Source organism: Falco peregrinus, chromosome 18 (genome assembly GCF_023634155.1).
Source record: "Falco peregrinus isolate bFalPer1 chromosome 18, bFalPer1.pri, whole genome shotgun sequence".
NCBI lineage: Eukaryota > Metazoa > Chordata > Aves > Falconiformes > Falconidae > Falco > Falco peregrinus.
This window is the reverse complement of record NC_073738.1, coordinates 912,566-932,623: the sequence shown is the minus strand read 5'-3', so window position 1 is coordinate 932,623 and position 20,058 is coordinate 912,566. Positions and strand designations below refer to the sequence as shown.

Sequence of the window (20,058 nt, the reverse complement as noted above, 5' to 3'; positions counted from 1 at the left end):
GCAGGTGCAGCGCCTTGCACTTGGCCTTGTGGAAGCTGCTTTTGAGGTAACACCATCAAAGCAGGTGCAACTCCCAGCACTCTTCCCAGACACCGAGGACTGCCATCAACAGCCTGGGCTATATGAGCAGGAGCACAGCCAGGGGATCGATGGGAGCGACGGTCCTGCTCTGCTCGGCACTCATCTGACAGCATGTAGAACACTGCGTCCCATTTTGGGCTCTAACGCAAGAAAGGTTTTGACCAAGTGGTGTGAGTTCAGCGGAGGGTGGCCAGGATGGTGAGAGGGCTGGAGCACTTGGTAAGGGAGCAAAGGCTGGCGGCATGGGGCTCGCTGAGCGTGGAGAAGAGAATGCTTTGGTGGGAGACCTACAACCACGCCTGGAGTAGCTGTGGTCACTGAAGAGCATTGAGTCATCCTCTCCAGCCCCAGATAGGAAGAGAAATATAGGAAGAAAAGGGTCAGCCACCCGAGGCGTGACTAAGTATACTCAAAGCAAGCCTGTGTCACTGCACAGCCACCCCCAACAACCCCCTCCCAGCCCCAGCCCTGCGTCTCTTTCACTGGGCATGTTGGGAGAGCATCTGCAGGGCAAAGGATGACACGAAGGCATGGGCTGGGATGCAGCAGAACTTTAAAAGAGTTGAAAGGACCAGTAATGGGGAAAAGCGACTCAGCTAGGTCGCCGAGGAGACAGGCAGTGTGAAGGAGCTCTCCTGAATGCTTTTTGGAAGGAAAAAAAGATTGCAAAAAGCATCACTGAAGCATCTGCAAGACCACAAGGCCTGTGGACCACAGCTGATGTATTCCCAAATCTATTGACAATGTATTCCCAAAGATGCCGTGGCAGTATATTCTCTACTGTTCTCGTGCTTTTGTTTTCCACCTGCACTTCTCATCACGCCGCAACTCTGAATCTCAATGCTGTGGGTAGCACAGGTTCTCCTAGGCTCTCCTGGGAAGGTCTTGCCACTGCCTTGTCAATGACATATTGATCTCTCGTCCTCCTGACTACTTGCTTCACAACGTTGAGATGACCAAGGAAAAAGAAAAGTAGACAGCAATGCGCAAGTAATACATGAACTACCTTGGGTCATTCTATCCCAGTAGAGTCCATGTAGGCAGAGAAGTTTAGAAACCAGAGGGTACACCCAACTCACCACTAAGCACACTCAAGGCAAACCTGTGCTGACAACGGCTGCACAGCCATCCCCAACAACTCCTTCCCAGAACCAGCCCTGAGAAACAGCTGTCTCTCTGGGCATGTTGGGAGAGTGTGTGCTGAGAAAAGGATGACATGAAGGCGTGGGCTGGGATGCACCAGAACTTTAATGAGTCAAAAGAGGGAAAGGAGGGTGATGTGAGCGGAGGCCTCAGTGCCAGGAGCAGCTTTAGCAGGGGAAGCACCTCCTGCCGCAAATGCCGCTGCCCAAGCCAGAGAGGCTGAAGCCCCCGGAGTTGATGGGCACTCCCTCAGAGCTGAGGATGCTGCCAACGGCAGCGGAGGTGGAGGAGCCCACGGCGGTGTTCTGCGGGAAGGAGCTGAGGATGGGGCCGGGCAGGGTCACCACCACGGCGGAGGGCTGGATGACGACATTGGAGTCCTGGCACTGCCTGACACAGGGCTCGTTGCAGCTGTTGGCCAGCGGGGTCGGGCCGCAGGGCCGGCAGGGCATGCACGGGCTGTAGCAGGACATGGCTTGGGGCTGGAGGTGCACCTGGGAGAGAGAAGCAGGGGAAATCAAAGCACAGAGGATGGTTGAAGAGCAGCCTGTCACCCTACAATGAGGGAGACCCCTTCCCTCAGAGCAAAAGTGCCCCACCGACACTGACAAAGCCCAGGGAGGTCTCAACCTAGCTCATAGCTCAGGAGACCCCTCAGCCAAATCTCAGCCCTTCTCCATGCCACACTTTCTGCTCCTTTTCCCTCTCCCATGGCAAGCAGCCTCAAAACACAGCACAGGACAAAGGGTAGGTATGTGCTGAGAAATCCCAGAGGAGGAGGAGGCGGAGGAAGAGGAGGTTAAGAGTCAAGCATGAGATGAAGACAAAAAGCGCCTCAAACTCACCTTGTTCACAAGGAGACGGAGGCGAGAGAAGTGGATGAGAGAGTGAGGAGAAGGGCCTGCTTTTATACTGCTTCTGCACCGCCCCAGGCGCACAGTCACTGCACGCGGGCAGTAATTTTCCAGCAGGCTCACCTCCAAAGCAAAATGTCCTACCTAATGGCACATGTTGTGTTTTGGTTTCCGTCAGTGCTGCCATTTCATTTCCTCATTTCTGACATGCTTGCTCTGCCGTGCAAGTGCCTTTCATGTGCTGGGATGAGACGCCCAGGGGTATCCTGGGCAGGACTGTGTCAGCGTGGGCAGAGGATGGCTCCTCAGTGGTGGAGGAGTCCCGCGCAGGCAGGGGATGTTGGCTTGGGGCAGTGAAGTGCGAGTGTTTGCAGCTCCCTTGGCAGGAAGAGGCCCAGCTGTGCTCCACGCCGCACGTGTCAGCAAGCACCCGCAGACTCCTCGTTTTAAGGACGTGCCGTGTGCTTCTCTCTCTTCCCTCTGCCTCCGCTCGCTCCCACGGTCACTAGCCATGGCGTCTCCAGGCAGCCGGGCTGTGCCAATGGTTTCAGCCGTGTTCCTCTTGATGCCCTTTGCTCTGGGGAGAACATTTGCCAAGCTGCCCGAGTACGCAGGGCTGGTCTTCGGAAAGCCAAAGCCCACCTGGTGTTCGATCAGGCAAGGCACGTGGAGGGCACTGAGGAGATCTTCTTCCACAGAGGTCAGCAGCAAGGCTTGGCCAAAGTCAGCTGCAGCGCTGAATGGGGCAGCTTCACCGGGCACAGGGGTTACAGGCAAGGCGGAGGTGCTGCGGGGGTTCGTGGCCTTGGTCTTCAGGTTTTCAGATTCAGTGATGTTGAACCTAGAGGCTTTCTGCATGCAAACATGACACTATCCACCTCTTTAAGCATTGTAATTGTTTTATGGAAAATACAGTTAAGGACTTACAGTGATAAGCAGAGACAGCTTTGGGACAGGCTGGCAAGGTTATTTCTTCCTCCTGTGCAGACCAAGTCATCTGGAAAGCCATCTGAGCTCCTGGCAAGAGCTGCTGTCGAGGGACCGGGCCTCTGCCATTCCTTGGCAAGTCTGGGGCAGGGAGAGTCTTACCCACAGTCGAGGAGGATCCGGTGTGGGGACATTTAAACCGATTGGAGAGACACGAGTGCATGCCACCAGATGCCTGCATACCCCGTGGAGGGAGAGGAGGGGTTGCAGAAAACGTGTCCCCACCGGCTGGGGCTCCTCCCTGGCCGTCAGGCGATACACCTTCTCTTGGCATTAGTGCTTCATCATGTCGCCTTTCCCAGGCCCCAAAGGCCTCCTCACCTTGGAGCACAACCCGGCACCACTGGAGAGGCAAGTGAACTTCCCCCAGCTCTCCCAGGGGTGACGGCTGGCAGGACCCTGCCGTGCCACGTGCGTGGGGATGCTCAAGGTGGGGGTGGGCTCGGAAGGCACGAAACCAGCTCTCAGACTACATCGAGGAGGTGATGCTCTTCCCTGCCCTGCAGACATGGAGGCAGCTGGGACGCGTCCCAGGAGGGCAAGGCGATGCCTGCAGTAGGCAGGCTTCCTGGGATAGACTCTCCCTACCCACGGCCAGTCACACTCTAATTTTGGGTTGGCGTGTGTCAGCCCTTTGGCACGAGGCCAAGCCAGGAGCGCGGGCTGCCTGCAGGCCCGTGTCCCATCAGGGCTGAGGGCACTGCTTGCGCACCCCCAGAGGCTGCCACGACAGGGGTTGTCTTTGCCAAGGAAAGCAGCAAATGTCTTCCAGAAAGGGAAGTTTTCCTTGGGCGGAGCCATTTGAAACCGGCCGCGCAGCCCACCTGCCCATAGAGGCAATGATCAGCGACTGCTGGCGCGAGCAGAGGGGCAGGGAGGGACAGTCCTGCCCAGGGAGAAGGACGCGGCCTGTCCTCATTTGGAGAAGCTTTGGGCACTCAGGGGAGGACGGCATTGGTGGGAAGACATGTGCACCCTCCTGCACAGGGTTTTGAGAACAACCTCACTGTATCGCCTGAGAATGATGTCCTCCATCTGCACAGAGCCCTCCAGTGCTCAGGGGCATGTCTTCTGGCCATGTTGACATGGTCCTGCTCAGGAAATCCTTGGGCTCCTCATCCCAATCTTCAAAAGAGCCTCCGTGCCCTAGTGGTCATGTCAGAAATGAGGAAATGAAATGGCAGCACTGACGGAAACCAAAACACAACATGTGCCATTAGGTAGGACATTTTGCTTTGGAGGTGAGCCTGCTGGAAAATTACTGCCCGCGTGCAGTGACTGTGCGCCTGGGGCGGTGCAGAAGCAGTATAAAAGCAGGCCCTTCTCCTCACTCTCTCATCCACTTCTCTCGCCTCCGTCCCCTTGTGAACAAGGTGAGTCTGAAGACCTTTCTCCGCCTCCTCCTCCTCTGGGATTTCTCGGCACAGAGCTGCTGGTTTCTCCTACCGTGGGTCCTGGAGCAGCTTTCATGGCACAGGGAATGGGGCTGAAGTTGTGGCGTGGGGAGCGGCTGGGTCTCGGTTGAGGTGTCTCCTGAGCTATGGGCTAGGTGGGAAGGTGCCTGGGCTTGGTCCCTCACGGCAGGGCACTTTTGGGCCATAGGGAAGAAGCAGCCCCTGTGCCTCCCTACACAGCCTCCAGCTCTCGTCTCCAGCTCGTGCCTTGGCTCCCTCGTTGTGGCATGACAGGCTGCTCCTCACCCAGCCCCCATGCCCTGCTTCTCTCTCCCAGGTGCACCTCCAGCCCCAAGCCATGTCCTGCTACAGCCCGTGCATGCCCTGCCGGCCCTGCGGCCCGACCCCGCTGGCCAACAGCTGCAACGAGCCCTGTGTCAGGCAGTGCCAGGACTCCAATGTCTTCATCCAGCCCTCCGCCGTGGTGGTGACCCTGCCCGGCCCCATCCTCAGCTCCTTCCCGCAGAACACCGCCGTGGGCTCCTCCACCTCCGCTGCCGTTGGCAGCATCCTCAGCTCTGAGGGAGTGCCCATCAACTCCGGGGGCTTCAGCCTCTCTGGCTTGGGCAGCGGCATTTGCGGCAGGAGGTGCTTCCCCTGCTAAAGCTGCTCCTGGCACTGAGGCCTCCGCTCACATCACCCTCCTTTCCCTCTTTTGACTCATTAAAGTTCTGGTGCATCCCAGCCCACGCCTTCGTGTCATCCTTTTTTCAGCACACACTCTCCCAACATGCCCAGTGAGACAGCTGTTGCTCAGGGCTGGTTCTGGGAAGGAGTTGTTGGGGATGGCTGTGCAGCCGTTGTCAGCACAGGTTTGCCTTGAGTGTGCTTAGTGGTGAGTTGGGTGTACCCTCTGGTTTCTAAACTTCTCTGCCTACATGGACTCTACTGGGATAGAATGACCCAAGGTAGTTCATGTATTACTTGCGCATTGCTGTCTACTTTTCTTTTTCCTTGGTCATCTCAACGTTGTGAAGCAAGTAGTCAGGAGGACGAGAGATCAATATGTCATTGACATGGCAGTGGCAAGACCTTCCCAGGAGAGCCTAGGAGAACCTGTGCTACCCACAGCATTGAGATTCAGAGTTGCGGCGTGATGAGAAGTGCAGGTGGAAAACAAAAGCACGAGAACAGTAGAGAATATACTGCCACGGCATCTTTGGGAATACATTGTCAATAGATTTGGGAATACATCAGCTGTGGTCCACAGGCCTTGTGGTCTTGCAGATGCTTCAGTGATGCTTTTTGCAATCTTTTTTTCCTTCCAAAAAGCATTCAGGAGAGCTCCTTCACACTGCCTGTCTCCTCGGCGACCTAGCTGAGTCGCTTTTCCCCATTACTGGTCCTTTCAACTCTTTTAAAGTTCTGCTGCATCCCAGCCCATGCCTTCGTGTCATCCTTTGCCCTGCAGATGCTCTCCCAACATGCCCAGTGAAAGAGACGCAGGGCTGGGGCTGGGAGGGGGTTGTTGGGGGTGGCTGTGCAGTGACACAGGCTTGCTTTGAGTATACTTAGTCACGCCTCGGGTGGCTGACCCTTTTCTTCCTATATTTCTCTTCCTATCTGGGGCTGGAGAGGATGACTCAATGCTCTTCAGTGACCACAGCTACTCCAGGCGTGGTTGTAGGTCTCCCACCAAAGCATTCTCTTCTCCACGCTCAGCGAGCCCCATGCCGCCAGCCTTTGCTCCCTTACCAAGTGCTCCAGCCCTCTCACCATCCTGGCCACCCTCCGCTGAACTCACACCACTTGGTCAAAACCTTTCTTGCGTTAGAGCCCAAAATGGGACGCAGTGTTCTACATGCTGTCAGATGAGTGCCGAGCAGAGCAGGACCGTCGCTCCCATCGATCCCCTGGCTGTGCTCCTGCTCATATAGCCCAGGCTGTTGATGGCAGTCCTCGGTGTCTGGGAAGAGTGCTGGGAGTTGCACCTGCTTTGATGGTGTTACCTCAAAAGCAGCTTCCACAAGGCCAAGTGCAAGGCGCTGCACCTGCGTTGGGGCAGTCCTCAACGTCGATACAGACTGGAGGAGAAATGGTTGAGAGCAGCCCTGTGGAGAAGGGCTTATGGACAATGGTGGCTGAAAAAACTGGAGACGAGCCAGCAATGTGAGTAGTGCGTCCAGCCTGGCGTTCCCAGTATAAAAAAAGCCATGGACCTGTTAGCGCAGCCCCAGAGAAGGGCTACAAAAGGCATCAGAGGCCTGCAATAGGTCTCCTGGGATGAAGGGCTGAGGGAGTTTGTGGTTTTCAGCCTGGAGGAGAGAAGGCTCTGGGGAGCCCTTGTTGCAGCCTTTCGATATATAAAGGGGACTTAGAAGAAAGCCGGAGAGGACATTTAATCAAGGCCTGGGGTGATAGGACAAGACGCAACAGTTTCAAACTGGAACAGGGTAGACTTAAGTTGGACATAAGGCAGAAATATGTTACGATGAGAGTGGTGAGACACTGGAAAAGGCTGCCCGGAGAATGACGGCATGACCCATTGCTGGAAGCGTTCAAGGTCTGGTTCAACGGAGCTTTGCGTGACGTGACGTAGTGACAGATATCCCTGGCCATGGCAGGAGCGTTGGTCTAGGTGATCTTTAAAGGTCTCTTCCAACCCCAAACCACCCCATGATAATATGGTTCTATGATAAGGCAAACCACTGCACTGCGTCGCTCATTTTGAGAACACTGTGGATAGGATGGCTTCTCCTGGTGTGCCCTGGGAAGCCTGAACCCATGTCTTCTCAATAACATGTTCCTTCCTGACTACTTGCATCATGGACTTGAGCCTAGCAAGGAAAACAAAAAGGTGTGCACAACAAAGTGGATAGCAGTCACTGAACTACATTGGCTAATCCTATCCCAACGCAAACAGGCAGATAAATTTAGAGACCAGCAGGTCAGCCAAGGCATGACTAAGCATACTCAATGCCAGCCTGCGTTGACAAGCACTGCAAAAGCATCCCCCGTAACCCCCTCCCAGCCCCAGCCCTGAGCAACATGCGTCTCTTTCACTGGGCATCTTGGGAGAGCATCTGCAGGGCAAAGGATGACACGAAGGCGTAGGCTGGGATGCACCAGAACTTTAATGAGTCGAAAGAGGGAAAGGAGGGTGATGTGAGCGGAGGCCTCAGTGCCAGGAGCAGCTTTAGCAGGGGAAGCACCTCCTGCCGCAAATGCCGCTGCCCAAGCCAGAGAGGCTGAAGCCCCCGGAGTTGATGGGCACTCCCTCAGAGCTGAGGATGCTGCCAACGGCAGCGGAGGTGGAGGAGCCCACGGCGGTGTTCTGCGGGAAGGAGCTGAGGATGGGGCCGGGCAGGGTCACCACCACGGCGGAGGGCTGGATGACGACATTGGAGTCCTGGCACTGCCTGACACAGGGCTCGTTGCAGCTGTTGGCCAGCGGGGTCGGGCCGCAGGGCCGGCAGGGCATGCACGGGCTGTAGCAGGACATGGCTTGGGGCTGGAGGTGCACCTGGGAGAGAGAAGCAGGGGAAATCAAAGCACAGAGGATGGTTGAAGAGCAGCCTGTCACCCTACAATGAGGGAGACCCCTTCCCTCAGAGCAAAAGTGCCCCACCGACACTGACAAAGCCCAGGGAGGTCTCAACCTAGCTCATAGCTCAGGAGACCCCTCAGCCAAATCTCAGCCCTTCTCCATGCCACACTTTCTGCTCCTTTTCCCTCTCCCATGGCAAGCAGCCTCAAAACACAGCACAGGACAAAGGGTAGGTATGTGCTGAGAAATCCCAGAGGAGGAGGAGGCGGAGGAAGAGGAGGTTAAGAGTCAAGCATGAGATGAAGAAAAAAAGCGCCTCAAACTCACCTTGTTCACAAGGAGACGGAGGCGAGAGAAGTGGATGAGAGAGTGAGGAGAAGGGCCTGCTTTTATACTGCTTCTGCACCGCCCCAGGCGCACAGTCACTGCACGCGGGCAGTAATTTTCCAGCAGGCTCACCTCCAAAGCAAAATGTCCTACCTAATGGCACATGTTGTGTTTTGGTTTCCGTCAGTGCTGCCATTTCATTTCCTCATTTCTGACATGCTTGCTCTGCCGTGCAAGTGCCTTTCATGTGCTGGGATGAGACGCCCAGGGGTATCCTGGGCAGGACTGTGTCAGCGTGGGCAGAGGATGGCTCCTCAGTGGTGGAGGAGTCCCGCGCAGGCAGGGGATGTTGGCTTGGGGCAGTGAAGTGCGAGTGTTTGCAGCTCCCTTGGCAGGAAGAGGCCCAGCTGTGCTCCACGCCGCACGTGTCAGCAAGCACCCGCAGACTCCTCGTTTTAAGGACGTGCCGTGTGCTTCTCTCTCTTCCCTCTGCCTCCGCTCACTCCCACGGTCACTAGCCATGGCGTCTCCAGGCAGCCGGGCTGTGCCAATGGTTTCAGCCGTGTTCCTCTTGATGCCCTTTGCTCTGGGGAGAACATTTGCCAAGCTGCCCGAGTACGCAGGGCTGGTCTTCGGAAAGCCAAAGCCCACCTGGTGTTCGATCAGGCAAGGCACGTGGAGGGCACTGAGGAGATCTTCTTCCACAGAGGTCAGCAGCAAGGCTTGGCCAAAGTCAGCTGCAGCGCTGAATGGGGCAGCTTCACCGGGCACAGGGGTTACAGGCAAGGCGGAGGTGCTGCGGGGGTTCGTGGCCTTGGTCTTCAGGTTTTCAGATTCAGTGATGTTGAACCTAGAGGCTTTCTGCATGCAAACATGACACTATCCACCTCTTTAAGCATTGTAATTGTTTTATGGAAAATACAGTTAAGGACTTACAGTGATAAGCAGAGACAGCTTTGGGACAGGCTGGCAAGGTTATTTCTTCCTCCTGTGCAGACCAAGTCATCTGGAAAGCCATCTGAGCTCCTGGCAAGAGCTGCTGTCGAGGGACCGGGCCTCTGCCATTCCTTGGCAAGTCTGGGGCAGGGAGAGTCTTACCCACAGTCGAGGAGGATCCGGTGTGGGGACATTTAAACCGATTGGAGAGACACGAGTGCATGCCACCAGATGCCTGCATACCCCGTGGAGGGAGAGGAGGGGTTGCAGAAAACGTGTCCCCACCGGCTGGGGCTCCTCCCTGGCCGTCAGGCGATACACCTTCTCTTGGCATTAGTGCTTCATCATGTCGTCTTTCCCAGGCCCCAAAGGCCTCCTCACCTTGGAGCACAACCCGGCACCACTGGAGAGGCAAGTGAACTTCCCCCAGCTCTCCCAGGGGTGACGGCTGGCAGGACCCTGCCGTGCCACGTGCGTGGGGTTGCTCAAGGTGGGGGTGGGCTCGGAAGGCACGAAACCAGCTCTCAGACTACATCGAGGAGGTGATGCTCTTCCCTGCCCTGCAGACATGGAGGCAGCTGGGACGCGTCCCAGGAGGGCAAGGCGATGCCTGCAGTAGGCAGGCTTCCTGGGATAGACTCTCCCTACCCACGGCCAGTCACACTCTAATTTTGGGTTGGCGTGTGTCAGCCCTTTGGCACGAGGCCAAGCCAGGAGCGCGGGCTGCCTGCAGGCCCGTGTCCCATCAGGACTGAGGGCACTGCTTGCGCACCCCCAGAGGCTGCCACGACAGGGGTTGTCTTTGCCAAGGAAAGCAGCAAATGTCTTCCAGAAAGGGAAGTTTTCCTTGGGCGGAGCCATTTGAAACCGGCCGCGCAGCCCACCTGCCCATAGAGGCAATGATCAGCGACTGCTGGCGCGAGCAGAGGGGCAGGGAGGGACAGTCCTGCCCAGGGAGAAGGACGCGGCCTGTCCTCATTTGGAGAAGCTTTGGGCACTCAGGGGAGGACGGCATTGGTGGGAAGACATGTGCACCCTCCTGCACAGGGTTTTGAGAACAACCTCACTGTATCGCCTGAGAATGATGTCCTCCATCTGCACAGAGCCCTCCAGTGCTCAGGGGCATGTCTTCTGGCCATGTTGACATGGTCCTGCTCAGGAAATCCTTGGGCTCCTCATCCCAATCTTCAAAAGAGCCTCCGTGCCCTAGTGGTCATGTCAGAAATGAGGAAATGAAATGGCAGCACTGACGGAAACCAAAACACAACATGTGCCATTAGGTAGGACATTTTGCTTTGGAGGTGAGCCTGCTGGAAAATTACTGCCCGCGTGCAGTGACTGTGCGCCTGGGGCGGTGCAGAAGCAGTATAAAAGCAGGCCCTTCTCCTCACTCTCTCATCCACTTCTCTCGCCTCCGTCCCCTTGTGAACAAGGTGAGTCTGAAGACCTTTCTCCGCCTCCTCCTCCTCTGGGATTTCTCGGCACAGAGCTGCTGGTTTCTCCTACCGTGGGTCCTGGAGCAGCTTTCATGGCACAGGGAATGGGGCTGAAGTTGTGGCGTGGGGAGCGGCTGGGTCTCGGTTGAGGTGTCTCCTGAGCTATGGGCTAGGTGGGAAGGTGCCTGGGCTTGGTCCCTCACGGCAGGGCACTTTTGGGCCATAGGGAAGAAGCAGCCCCTGTGCCTCCCTACACAGCCTCCAGCTCTCGTCTCCAGCTCGTGCCTTGGCTCCCTCGTTGTGGCATGACAGGCTGCTCCTCACCCAGCCCCCATGCCCTGCTTCTCTCTCCCAGGTGCACCTCCAGCCCCAAGCCATGTCCTGCTACAGCCCGTGCATGCCCTGCCGGCCCTGCGGCCCGACCCCGCTGGCCAACAGCTGCAACGAGCCCTGTGTCAGGCAGTGCCAGGACTCCAATGTCTTCATCCAGCCCTCCGCCGTGGTGGTGACCCTGCCCGGCCCCATCCTCAGCTCCTTCCCGCAGAACACCGCCGTGGGCTCCTCCACCTCCGCTGCCGTTGGCAGCATCCTCAGCTCTGAGGGAGTGCCCATCAACTCCGGGGGCTTCAGCCTCTCTGGCTTGGGCAGCGGCATTTGCGGCAGGAGGTGCTTCCCCTGCTAAAGCTGCTCCTGGCACTGAGGCCTCCGCTCACATCACCCTCCTTTCCCTCTTTTGACTCATTAAAGTTCTGGTGCATCCCAGCCCACGCCTTCGTGTCATCCTTTTTTCAGCACACACTCTCCCAACATGCCCAGTGAGACAGCTGTTGCTCAGGGCTGGTTCTGGGAAGGAGTTGTTGGGGATGGCTGTGCAGCCGTTGTCAGCACAGGTTTGCCTTGAGTGTGCTTAGTGGTGAGTTGGGTGTACCCTCTGGTTTCTAAACTTCTCTGCCTACATGGACTCTACTGGGATAGAATGACCCAAGGTAGTTCATGTATTACTTGCGCATTGCTGTCTACTTTTCTTTTTCCTTGGTCATCTCAACGTTGTGAAGCAAGTAGTCAGGAGGACGAGAGATCAATATGTCATTGACAAGGCAGTGGCAAGACCTTCCCAGGAGAGCCTAGGAGAACCTGTGCTACCCACAGCATTGAGATTCAGAGTTGCGGCGTGATGAGAAGTGCAGGTGGAAAACAAAAGCACGAGAACAGTAGAGAATATACTGCCACGGCATCTTTGGGAATACATTGTCAATAGATTTGGGAATACATCAGCTGTGGTCCACAGGCCTTGTGGTCTTGCAGATGCTTCAGTGATGCTTTTTGCAATCTTTTTTTCCTTCCAAAAAGCATTCAGGAGAGCTCCTTCACACTGCCTGTCTCCTCGGCGACCTAGCTGAGTCGCTTTTCCCCATTACTGGTCCTTTCAACTCTTTTAAAGTTCTGCTGCATCCCAGCCCATGCCTTCGTGTCATCCTTTGCCCTGCAGATGCTCTCCCAACATGCCCAGTGAAAGAGACGCAGGGCTGGGGCTGGGAGGGGGTTGTTGGGGGTGGCTGTGCAGTGACACAGGCTTGCTTTGAGTATACTTAGTCACGCCTCGGGTGGCTGACCCTTTTCTTCCTATATTTCTCTTCCTATCTGGGGCTGGAGAGGATGACTCAATGCTCTTCAGTGACCACAGCTACTCCAGGCGTGGTTGTAGGTCTCCCACCAAAGCATTCTCTTCTCCACGCTCAGCGAGCCCCATGCCGCCAGCCTTTGCTCCCTTACCAAGTGCTCCAGCCCTCTCACCATCCTGGCCACCCTCCGCTGAACTCACACCACTTGGTCAAAACCTTTCTTGCGTTAGAGCCCAAAATGGGACGCAGTGTTCTACATGCTGTCAGATGAGTGCCGAGCAGAGCAGGACCGTCGCTCCCATCGATCCCCTGGCTGTGCTCCTGCTCATATAGCCCAGGCTGTTGATGGCAGTCCTCGGTGTCTGGGAAGAGTGCTGGGAGTTGCACCTGCTTTGATGGTGTTACCTCAAAAGCAGCTTCCACAAGGCCAAGTGCAAGGCGCTGCACCTGCGTTGGGGCAGTCCTCAACGTCGATACAGACTGGAGGAGAAATGGTTGAGAGCAGCCCTGTGGAGAAGGGCTTATGGACAATGGTGGCTGAAAAAACTGGAGACGAGCCAGCAATGTGAGGTAGTGCGTCCAGCCTGGCGTTCCCAGTATAAAAAAAGCCATGGACCTGTTAGCGCAGCCCCAGAGAAGGGCTACAAAAGGCATCAGAGGCCTGCAATAGGTCTCCTGGGATGAAGGGCTGAGGGAGTTTGTGGTTTTCAGCCTGGAGGAGAGAAGGCTCTGGGGAGCCCTTGTTGCAGCCTTTCGATATATAAAGGGGACTTAGAAGAAAGCCGGAGAGGACATTTAATCAAGGCCTGGGGTGATAGGACAAGACGCAACAGTTTCAACTGGAACAGGGTAGACTTAAGTTGGACATAAGGCAGAAATATGTTACGATGAGAGTGGTGAGACACTGGAAAAGGCTGCCCGGAGAATGACGGCATGACCCATTGCTGGAAGCGTTCAAGGTCTGGTTCAACGGAGCTTTGCGTGACGTGACGTAGTGACAGATATCCCTGGCCATGGCAGGAGCGTTGGTCTAGGTGATCTTTAAAGGTCTCTTCCAACCCCAAACCACCCCATGATAATATGGTTCTATGATAAGGCAAACCACTGCACTGCGTCGCTCATTTTGAGAACACTGTGGATAGGATGGCTTCTCCTGGTGTGCCCTGGGAAGCCTGAACCCATGTCTTCTCAATAACATGTTCCTTCCTGACTACTTGCATCATGGACTTGAGCCTAGCAAGGAAAACAAAAAGGTGTGCACAACAAAGTGGATAGCAGTCACTGAACTACATTGGCTAATCCTATCCCAACGCAAACAGGCAGATAAATTTAGAGACCAGCAGGTCAGCCAAGGCATGACTAAGCATACTCAATGCCAGCCTGCGTTGACAAGCACTGCAAAAGCATCCCCCGTAACCCCCTCCCAGCCCCAGCCCTGAGCAACATGCGTCTCTTTCACTGGGCATCTTGGGAGAGCATCTGCAGGGCAAAGGATGACACGAAGGCGTAGGCTGGGATGCACCAGAACTTTAATGAGTCAAAAGAGGGAAAGGAGGGTGATGTGAGCGGAGGCCTCAGTGCCAGGAGCAGCTTTAGCAGGGGAAGCACCTCCTGCCGCAAATGCCGCTGCCCAAGCCAGAGAGGCTGAAGCCCCCGGAGTTGATGGGCACTCCCTCAGAGCTGAGGATGCTGCCAACGGCAGCGGAGGTGGAGGAGCCCACGGCGGTGTTCTGCGGGAAGGAGCTGAGGATGGGGCCGGGCAGGGTCACCACCACGGCGGAGGGCTGGATGAAGACATTGGAGTCCTGGCACTGCCTGACACAGGGCTCGTTGCAGCTGTTGGCCAGCGGGGTCGGGCCGCAGGGCCGGCAGGGCATGCACGGGCTGTAGCAGGACATGGCTTGGGGCTGGAGGTGCACCTGGGAGAGAGAAGCAGGGGAAATCAAAGCACAGAGGATGGTTGAAGAGCAGCCTGTCACCCTACAATGAGGGAGACCCCTTCCCTCAGAGCAAAAGTGCCCCACCGACATTGACAAAGCCCAGGGAGGTCTCAACCTAGCTCATAGCTCAGGAGACCCCTCAGCCAAATCTCAGCCCTTCTCCATGCCACACCTTCTGCTCCTTTTCGCTCTCCCATGGCAAGCAGCCTCAAAACACAGCACAGGACAAAGGGTAGGTATGTGCTGAGAAATCCCAGAGGAGGAGGAGGTGGAGGAAGAGGAGGTTAAGAGTCAAGCATGAGATGAAGACAAAAAGCGCCTCAAACTCACCTTGTTCACAAGGAGACGGAGGCGAGAGAAGTGGATGAGAGAGTGAGGAGAAGGGCCTGCTTTTATACTGCTTCTGCACCGCCCCAGGCGCACAGTCACTGCACGCGGGCAGTAATTTTCCAGCAGGCTCACCTCCAAAGCAAAATGTCCTACCTAATGGCACATGTTGTGTTTTGGTTTCCGTCAGTGCTGCCATTTCATTTCCTCATTTCTGACATGACCACTAGGGCACGGAGGCTCTTTTGAAGATTGGGATGAGGAGCCCAAGGATTTCCTGAGCAGGACCATGTCAACATGGCCAGAAGACATGCCCCTGAGCACTGGAGGGCTCTGTGCAGATGGAGGACATCATTCTCAGGCGATACAGTGAGGTTGTTCTCAAAACCCTGTGCAGGAGGGTGCACATGTCTTCCCACCAATGCCGTCCTCCCCTGAGTGCCCAAAGCTTCTCCAAATGAGGACAGGCCGCGTCCTTCTCCCTGGGCAGGACTGTCCCTCCTTACCCCTCTGCTCGCGCCAGCAGTCGCTGATCATTGCCTCTATGGGCAGGTGGGCTGCGCGGCCGGTTTCAAATGGCTCCGCCCAAGGAAAACTTCCCTTTCTGGAAGACATTTGCTGCTTTCCTTGGCAAAGACAACCCCTGTCGTGGCAGCCTCTGGGGGTGCGCAAGCAGTGCCCTCAGCCCTGATGGGACACGGGCCTGCAGGCAGCCCTCGCTCCTGGCTTGGCCTCGTGCCAAAGGGCTGACACACGCCAACCCAAAATTAGAGTGTGACTGGCCGTGGGTAGGGAGAGTCTATCCCAGGAAGCCTGCCTACTGCAGGCATCGCCTTGCCCTCCTGGGACGCGTCCCAGCTGCCTCCATGTCTGCAGGGCAGGGAAGAGCATCACCTCCTCGATGTAGTCTGAGAGCTGGTTTCGTGCCTTCCGAGCCCACCCCCACCTTGAGCATCCCCACGCACGTGGCACGGCAGGGTCCTGCCAGCCGTCACCCCTGGGAGAGCTGGGGGAAGTTCACTTGCCTCTCCAGTGGTGCCGGGTTGTGCTCCAAGGTGAGGAGGCCTTTGGGGCCTGGGAAAGACGACATGATGAAGCACTAATGCCAAGAGAAGGTGTATCGCCTGACGGCCAGGGAGGAGCCCCAGCCGGTGGGGACACGTTTTCTGCAACCCCTCCTCTCCCTCCACGGGGTATGCAGGCATCTGGTGGCATGCACTCGTGTCTCTCCAATCGGTTTAAATGTCCCCACACCGGATCCTCCTCGACTGTGGGTAAGACTCTCCCTGCCCCAGACTTGCCAAGGAATGGCAGAGGCCCGGTCCCTCGACAGCAGCTCTTGCCAGGAGCTCAGATGGCTTTCCAGATGACTTGGTCTGCACAGGAGGAAGAAATAACCTTGCCAGCCTGTCCCAAAGCTGTCTCTGCTTATCACTGTAAGTCCTTAACTGTATTTTCCATAAAACAATTACAATGCTTAAAGAGGTGGATAGTGTCATGTTTGCATGCAGAAAGCCTCTAGGTTCAACATCACTGAATCTGAAAACCTGAAGACCAAGGCCACGAACCCCCGCAGCACCTCCGCCTTGCCTGTAACCCCTGTGCCCGGTGAAGCTGCCCCATTCAGCGCTGCAGCTGACTTTGGCCAAGCCTTGCTGCTGACCTCTGTGGAAGAAGATCTCCTCAGTGCCCTCCACGTGCCTTGCCTGATCGAACACCAGGTGGGCTTTGGCTTTCCGAAGACCAGCCCTGCGTACTCGGGCAGCTTGGCAAATGTTCTCCCCAGAGCAAAGGGCATCAAGAGGAACACGGCTGAAACCATTGGCACAGCCCGGCTGCCTGGAGACGCCATGGCTAGTGACCGTGGGAGCGAGCGGAGGCAGAGGGAAGAGAGAGAAGCACACGGCACGTCCTTAAAACGAGGAGTCTGCGGGTGCTTGCTGACACGTGCGGCGTGGAGCACAGCTGGGCCTCTTCCTGCCAAGGGAGCTGCAAACACTCGCACTTCACTGCCCCAAGCCAACATCCCCTGCCTGCGCGGGACTCCTCCACCACTGAGGAGCCATCCTCTGCCCACGCTGACACAGTCCTGCCCAGGATACCCCTGGGCGTCTCATCCCAGCACATGAAAGGCACTTGCACAGCAGAGCAAGCATGTCAGAAATGAGGAAATGAAATGGCAGCACTGACGGAAACCAAAACACAACATGTGCCATTAGGTAGGACATTTTGCTTTGGAGGTGAGCCTGCTGGAAAATTACTGCCCGCGTGCAGTGACTGTGCGCCTGGGGCGGTGCAGAAGCAGTATAAAAGCAGGCCCTTCTCCTCACTCTCTCATCCACTTCTCTCGCCTCCGTCTCCTTGTGAACAAGGTGAGTCTGAAGACCTTTCTCCGCCTCCTCCTCCTCTGGGATTTCTCGGCACAGAGCTGCTGGTTTCTCCTACCGTGGGTCCTGGAGCAGCTTTCATGGCACAGGGAATGGGGCTGAAGTTGTGGCGTGGGGAGCGGCTGGGTCTCGGTTGAGGTGTCTCCTGAGCTATGGGCTAGGTGGGAAGGTGCCTGGGCTTGGTCCCTCACGGCAGGGCACTTTTGGGCCATAGGGAAGAAGCAGCCCCTGTGCCTCCCTACACAGCCTCCAGCTCTCGTCTCCAGCTCGTGCCTTGGCTCCCTCGTTGTGGCATGACAGGCTGCTCCTCACCCAGCCCCCATGCCCTGCTTCTCTCTCCCAGGTGCACCTCCAGCCCCAAGCCATGTCCTGCTACAGCCCGTGCATGCCCTGCCGGCCCTGCGGCCCGACCCCGCTGGCCAACAGCTGCAACGAGCCCTGTGTCAGGCAGTGCCAGGACTCCAATGTCTTCATCCAGCCCTCCGCCGTGGTGGTGACCCTGCCCGGCCCCATCCTCAGCTCCTTCCCGCAGAACACCGCCGTGGGCTCCTCCACCTCCGCTGCCGTTGGCAGCATCCTCAGCTCTGAGGGAGTGCCCATCAACTCCGGGGGCTTCAGCCTCTCTGGCTTGGGCAGCGGCATTTGCGGCAGGAGGTGCTTCCCCTGCTAAAGCTGCTCCTGGCACTGAGGCCTCCGCTCACATCACCCTCCTTTCCCTCTTTTGACTCATTAAAGTTCTGGTGCATCCCAGCCTACGCCTTCGTGTCATCCTTTGCCCTGCAGATGCTCTCCCAAGATGCCCAGTGAAAGAGACGCATGTTGCTCAGGGCTGGGGCTGGGAGGGGGTTACGGGGGATGCTTTTGCAGTGCTTGTCAACGCAGGCTGGCATTGAGTATGCTTAGTCATGCCTTGGCTGACCTGCTGGTCTCTAAATTTATCTGCCTGTTTGCGTTGGGATAGGATTAGCCAATGTAGTTCAGTGACTGCTATCCACTTTGTTGTGCACACCTTTTTGTTTTCCTTGCTAGGCTCAAGTCCATGATGCAAGTAGTCAGGAAGGAACATGTTATTGAGAAGACATGGGTTCAGGCTTCCCAGGGCACACCAGGAGAAGCCATCCTATCCACAGTGTTCTCAAAATGAGCGACGCAGTGCAGTGGTTTGCCTTATCATAGAACCATATTATCATGGGGTGGTTTGGGGTTGGAAGAGACCTTTAAAGATCACCTAGACCAACGCTCCTGCCATGGCCAGGGATATCTGTCACTACGTCACGTCACGCAAAGCTCCGTTGAACCAGACCTTGAACGCTTCCAGCAATGGGTCATGCCGTCATTCTCCGGGCAGCCTTTTCCAGTGTCTCACCACTCTCATCGTAACATATTTCTGCCTTATGTCCAACTTAAGTCTACCCTGTTCCAGTTTGAAACTGTTGCGTCTTGTCCTATCACCCCAGGCCTTGATTAAATGTCCTCTCCGGCTTTCTTCTAAGTCCCCTTTATATATCGAAAGGCTGCAACAAGGGCTCCCCAGAGCCTTCTCTCCTCCAGGCTGAAAACCACAAACTCCCTCAGCCCTTCATCCCAGGAGACCTATTGCAGGCCTCTGATGCCTTTTGTAGCCCTTCTCTGGGGCTGCGCTAACAGGTCCATGGCTTTTTTTATACTGGGAACGCCAGGCTGGACGCACTACTCACATTGCTGGCTCGTCTCCAGTTTTTTCAGCCACCATTGTCCATAAGCCCTTCTCCACAGGGCTGCTCTCAACCATTTCTCCTCCAGTCTGTATCGACGTTGAGGACTGCCCCAACGCAGGTGCAGCGCCTTGCACTTGGCCTTGTGGAAGCTGCTTTTGAGGTAACACCATCAAAGCAGGTGCAACTCCCAGCACTCTTCCCAGACACCGAGGACTGCCATCAACAGCCTGGGCTATATGAGCAGGAGCACAGCCAGGGGATCGATGGGAGCGACGGTCCTGCTCTGCTCGGCACTCATCTGACAGCATGTAGAACACTGCGTCCCATTTTGGGCTCTAACGCAAGAAAGGTTTTGACCAAGTGGTGTGAGTTCAGCGGAGGGTGGCCAGGATGGTGAGAGGGCTGGAGCACTTGGTAAGGGAGCAAAGGCTGGCGGCATGGGGCTCGCTGAGCGTGGAGAAGAGAATGCTTTGGTGGGAGACCTACAACCACGCCTGGAGTAGCTGTGGTCACTGAAGAGCATTGAGTCATCCTCTCCAGCCCCAGATAGGAAGAGAAATATAGGAAGAAAAGGGTCAGCCACCCGAGGCGTGACTAAGTATACTCAAAGCAAGCCTGTGTCACTGCACAGCCACCCCCAACAACCCCCTCCCAGCCCCAGCCCTGCGTCTCTTTCACGGGGCATCATAGGAGAGCATCTGCAGGGCAAAGGATGACACGAAGGCATGGGCTGGGATGCAGCAGAACTTTAAAAGAGTTGAAAGGACCAGTAATGGGGAAAAGCGACTCAGCTAGGTCGCCGAGGAGACAGGCAGTGTGAAGGAGCTCTCCTGAATGCTTTTTGGAAGGAAAAAAAGATTGCAAAAAGCATCACTGAAGCATCTGCAAGACCACAAGGCCTGTGGACCACAGCTGATGTATTCCCAAATCTATTGACAATGTATTCCCAAAGATGCCGTGGCAGTATATTCTCTACTGTTCTCGTGCTTTTGTTTTCCACCTGCACTTCTCATCACGCCGCAACTCTGAATCTCAATGCTGTGGGTAGCACAGGTTCTCCTAGGCTCTCCTGGGAAGGTCTTGCCACTGCCTTGTCAATGACATATTGATCTCTCGTCCTCCTGACTACTTGCTTCACAACGTTGAGATGACCAAGGAAAAAGAAAAGTAGACAGCAATGCGCAAGTAATACATGAACTACCTTGGGTCATTCTATCCCAGTAGAGTCCATGTAGGCAGAGAAGTTTAGAAACCAGAGGGTACACCCAACTCACCACTAAGCACACTCAAGGCAAACCTGTGCTGACAACGGCTGCACAGCCATCCCCAACAACTCCTTCCCAGAACCAGCCCTGAGCAACAGCTGTCTCACTGGGCATG

General features: G+C 56.1%; 6 protein-coding genes across 6 annotated transcripts; 3 read left to right on the top strand and 3 right to left on the bottom strand.

Moving 5' to 3' along the window:
* Positions 1-1,391: 1,391 nt before the first annotated feature.
* LOC129782658 (uncharacterized) lies at positions 1,392-2,936 on the bottom strand. The gene is made up of 3 exons (XM_055790086.1): positions 2,589-2,936; positions 2,070-2,222; positions 1,392-1,718 (listed from the first exon to the last, which is right to left on the bottom strand). The coding sequence occupies exons 1-3, from the start codon at positions 2,934-2,936 to the stop codon at positions 1,392-1,394; spliced, it is 828 nt and encodes a 275-aa protein (XP_055646061.1).
* A 415-nt stretch (positions 2,937-3,351) lies between these two features.
* Positions 3,352-5,123, top strand: LOC129782657 (feather beta keratin-like). The gene is made up of 3 exons (XM_055790085.1): positions 3,352-3,420; positions 4,286-4,438; positions 4,797-5,123. Exons 1-3 carry the CDS (start codon positions 3,352-3,354, stop codon positions 5,121-5,123), a joined length of 549 nt encoding a protein of 182 aa, XP_055646060.1.
* A 2,532-nt stretch (positions 5,124-7,655) lies between these two features.
* LOC129782656 (uncharacterized) lies at positions 7,656-9,200 on the bottom strand. Its single transcript, XM_055790084.1, has 3 exons — positions 8,837-9,200; positions 8,334-8,482; positions 7,656-7,982 (listed from the first exon to the last, which is right to left on the bottom strand). Exons 1-3 carry the CDS (start codon positions 9,198-9,200, stop codon positions 7,656-7,658), a joined length of 840 nt encoding a protein of 279 aa, XP_055646059.1.
* A 415-nt stretch (positions 9,201-9,615) lies between these two features.
* LOC129782655 (feather beta keratin-like) lies at positions 9,616-11,387 on the top strand. Its single transcript, XM_055790083.1, has 3 exons — positions 9,616-9,684; positions 10,550-10,702; positions 11,061-11,387. Exons 1-3 carry the CDS (start codon positions 9,616-9,618, stop codon positions 11,385-11,387), a joined length of 549 nt encoding a protein of 182 aa, XP_055646058.1.
* A 2,532-nt stretch (positions 11,388-13,919) lies between these two features.
* On the bottom strand, positions 13,920-15,684 carry LOC129782654 (feather beta keratin-like). The gene is made up of 3 exons (XM_055790082.1): positions 15,616-15,684; positions 14,598-14,750; positions 13,920-14,246 (listed from the first exon to the last, which is right to left on the bottom strand). The coding sequence occupies exons 1-3, from the start codon at positions 15,682-15,684 to the stop codon at positions 13,920-13,922; spliced, it is 549 nt and encodes a 182-aa protein (XP_055646057.1).
* Positions 15,685-16,099: 415 nt separating this feature from the next.
* Positions 16,100-17,651, top strand: LOC129782653 (uncharacterized). The gene is made up of 3 exons (XM_055790081.1): positions 16,100-16,447; positions 16,814-16,966; positions 17,325-17,651. The coding sequence occupies exons 1-3, from the start codon at positions 16,100-16,102 to the stop codon at positions 17,649-17,651; spliced, it is 828 nt and encodes a 275-aa protein (XP_055646056.1).
* Positions 17,652-20,058: the final 2,407 nt, after the last annotated feature.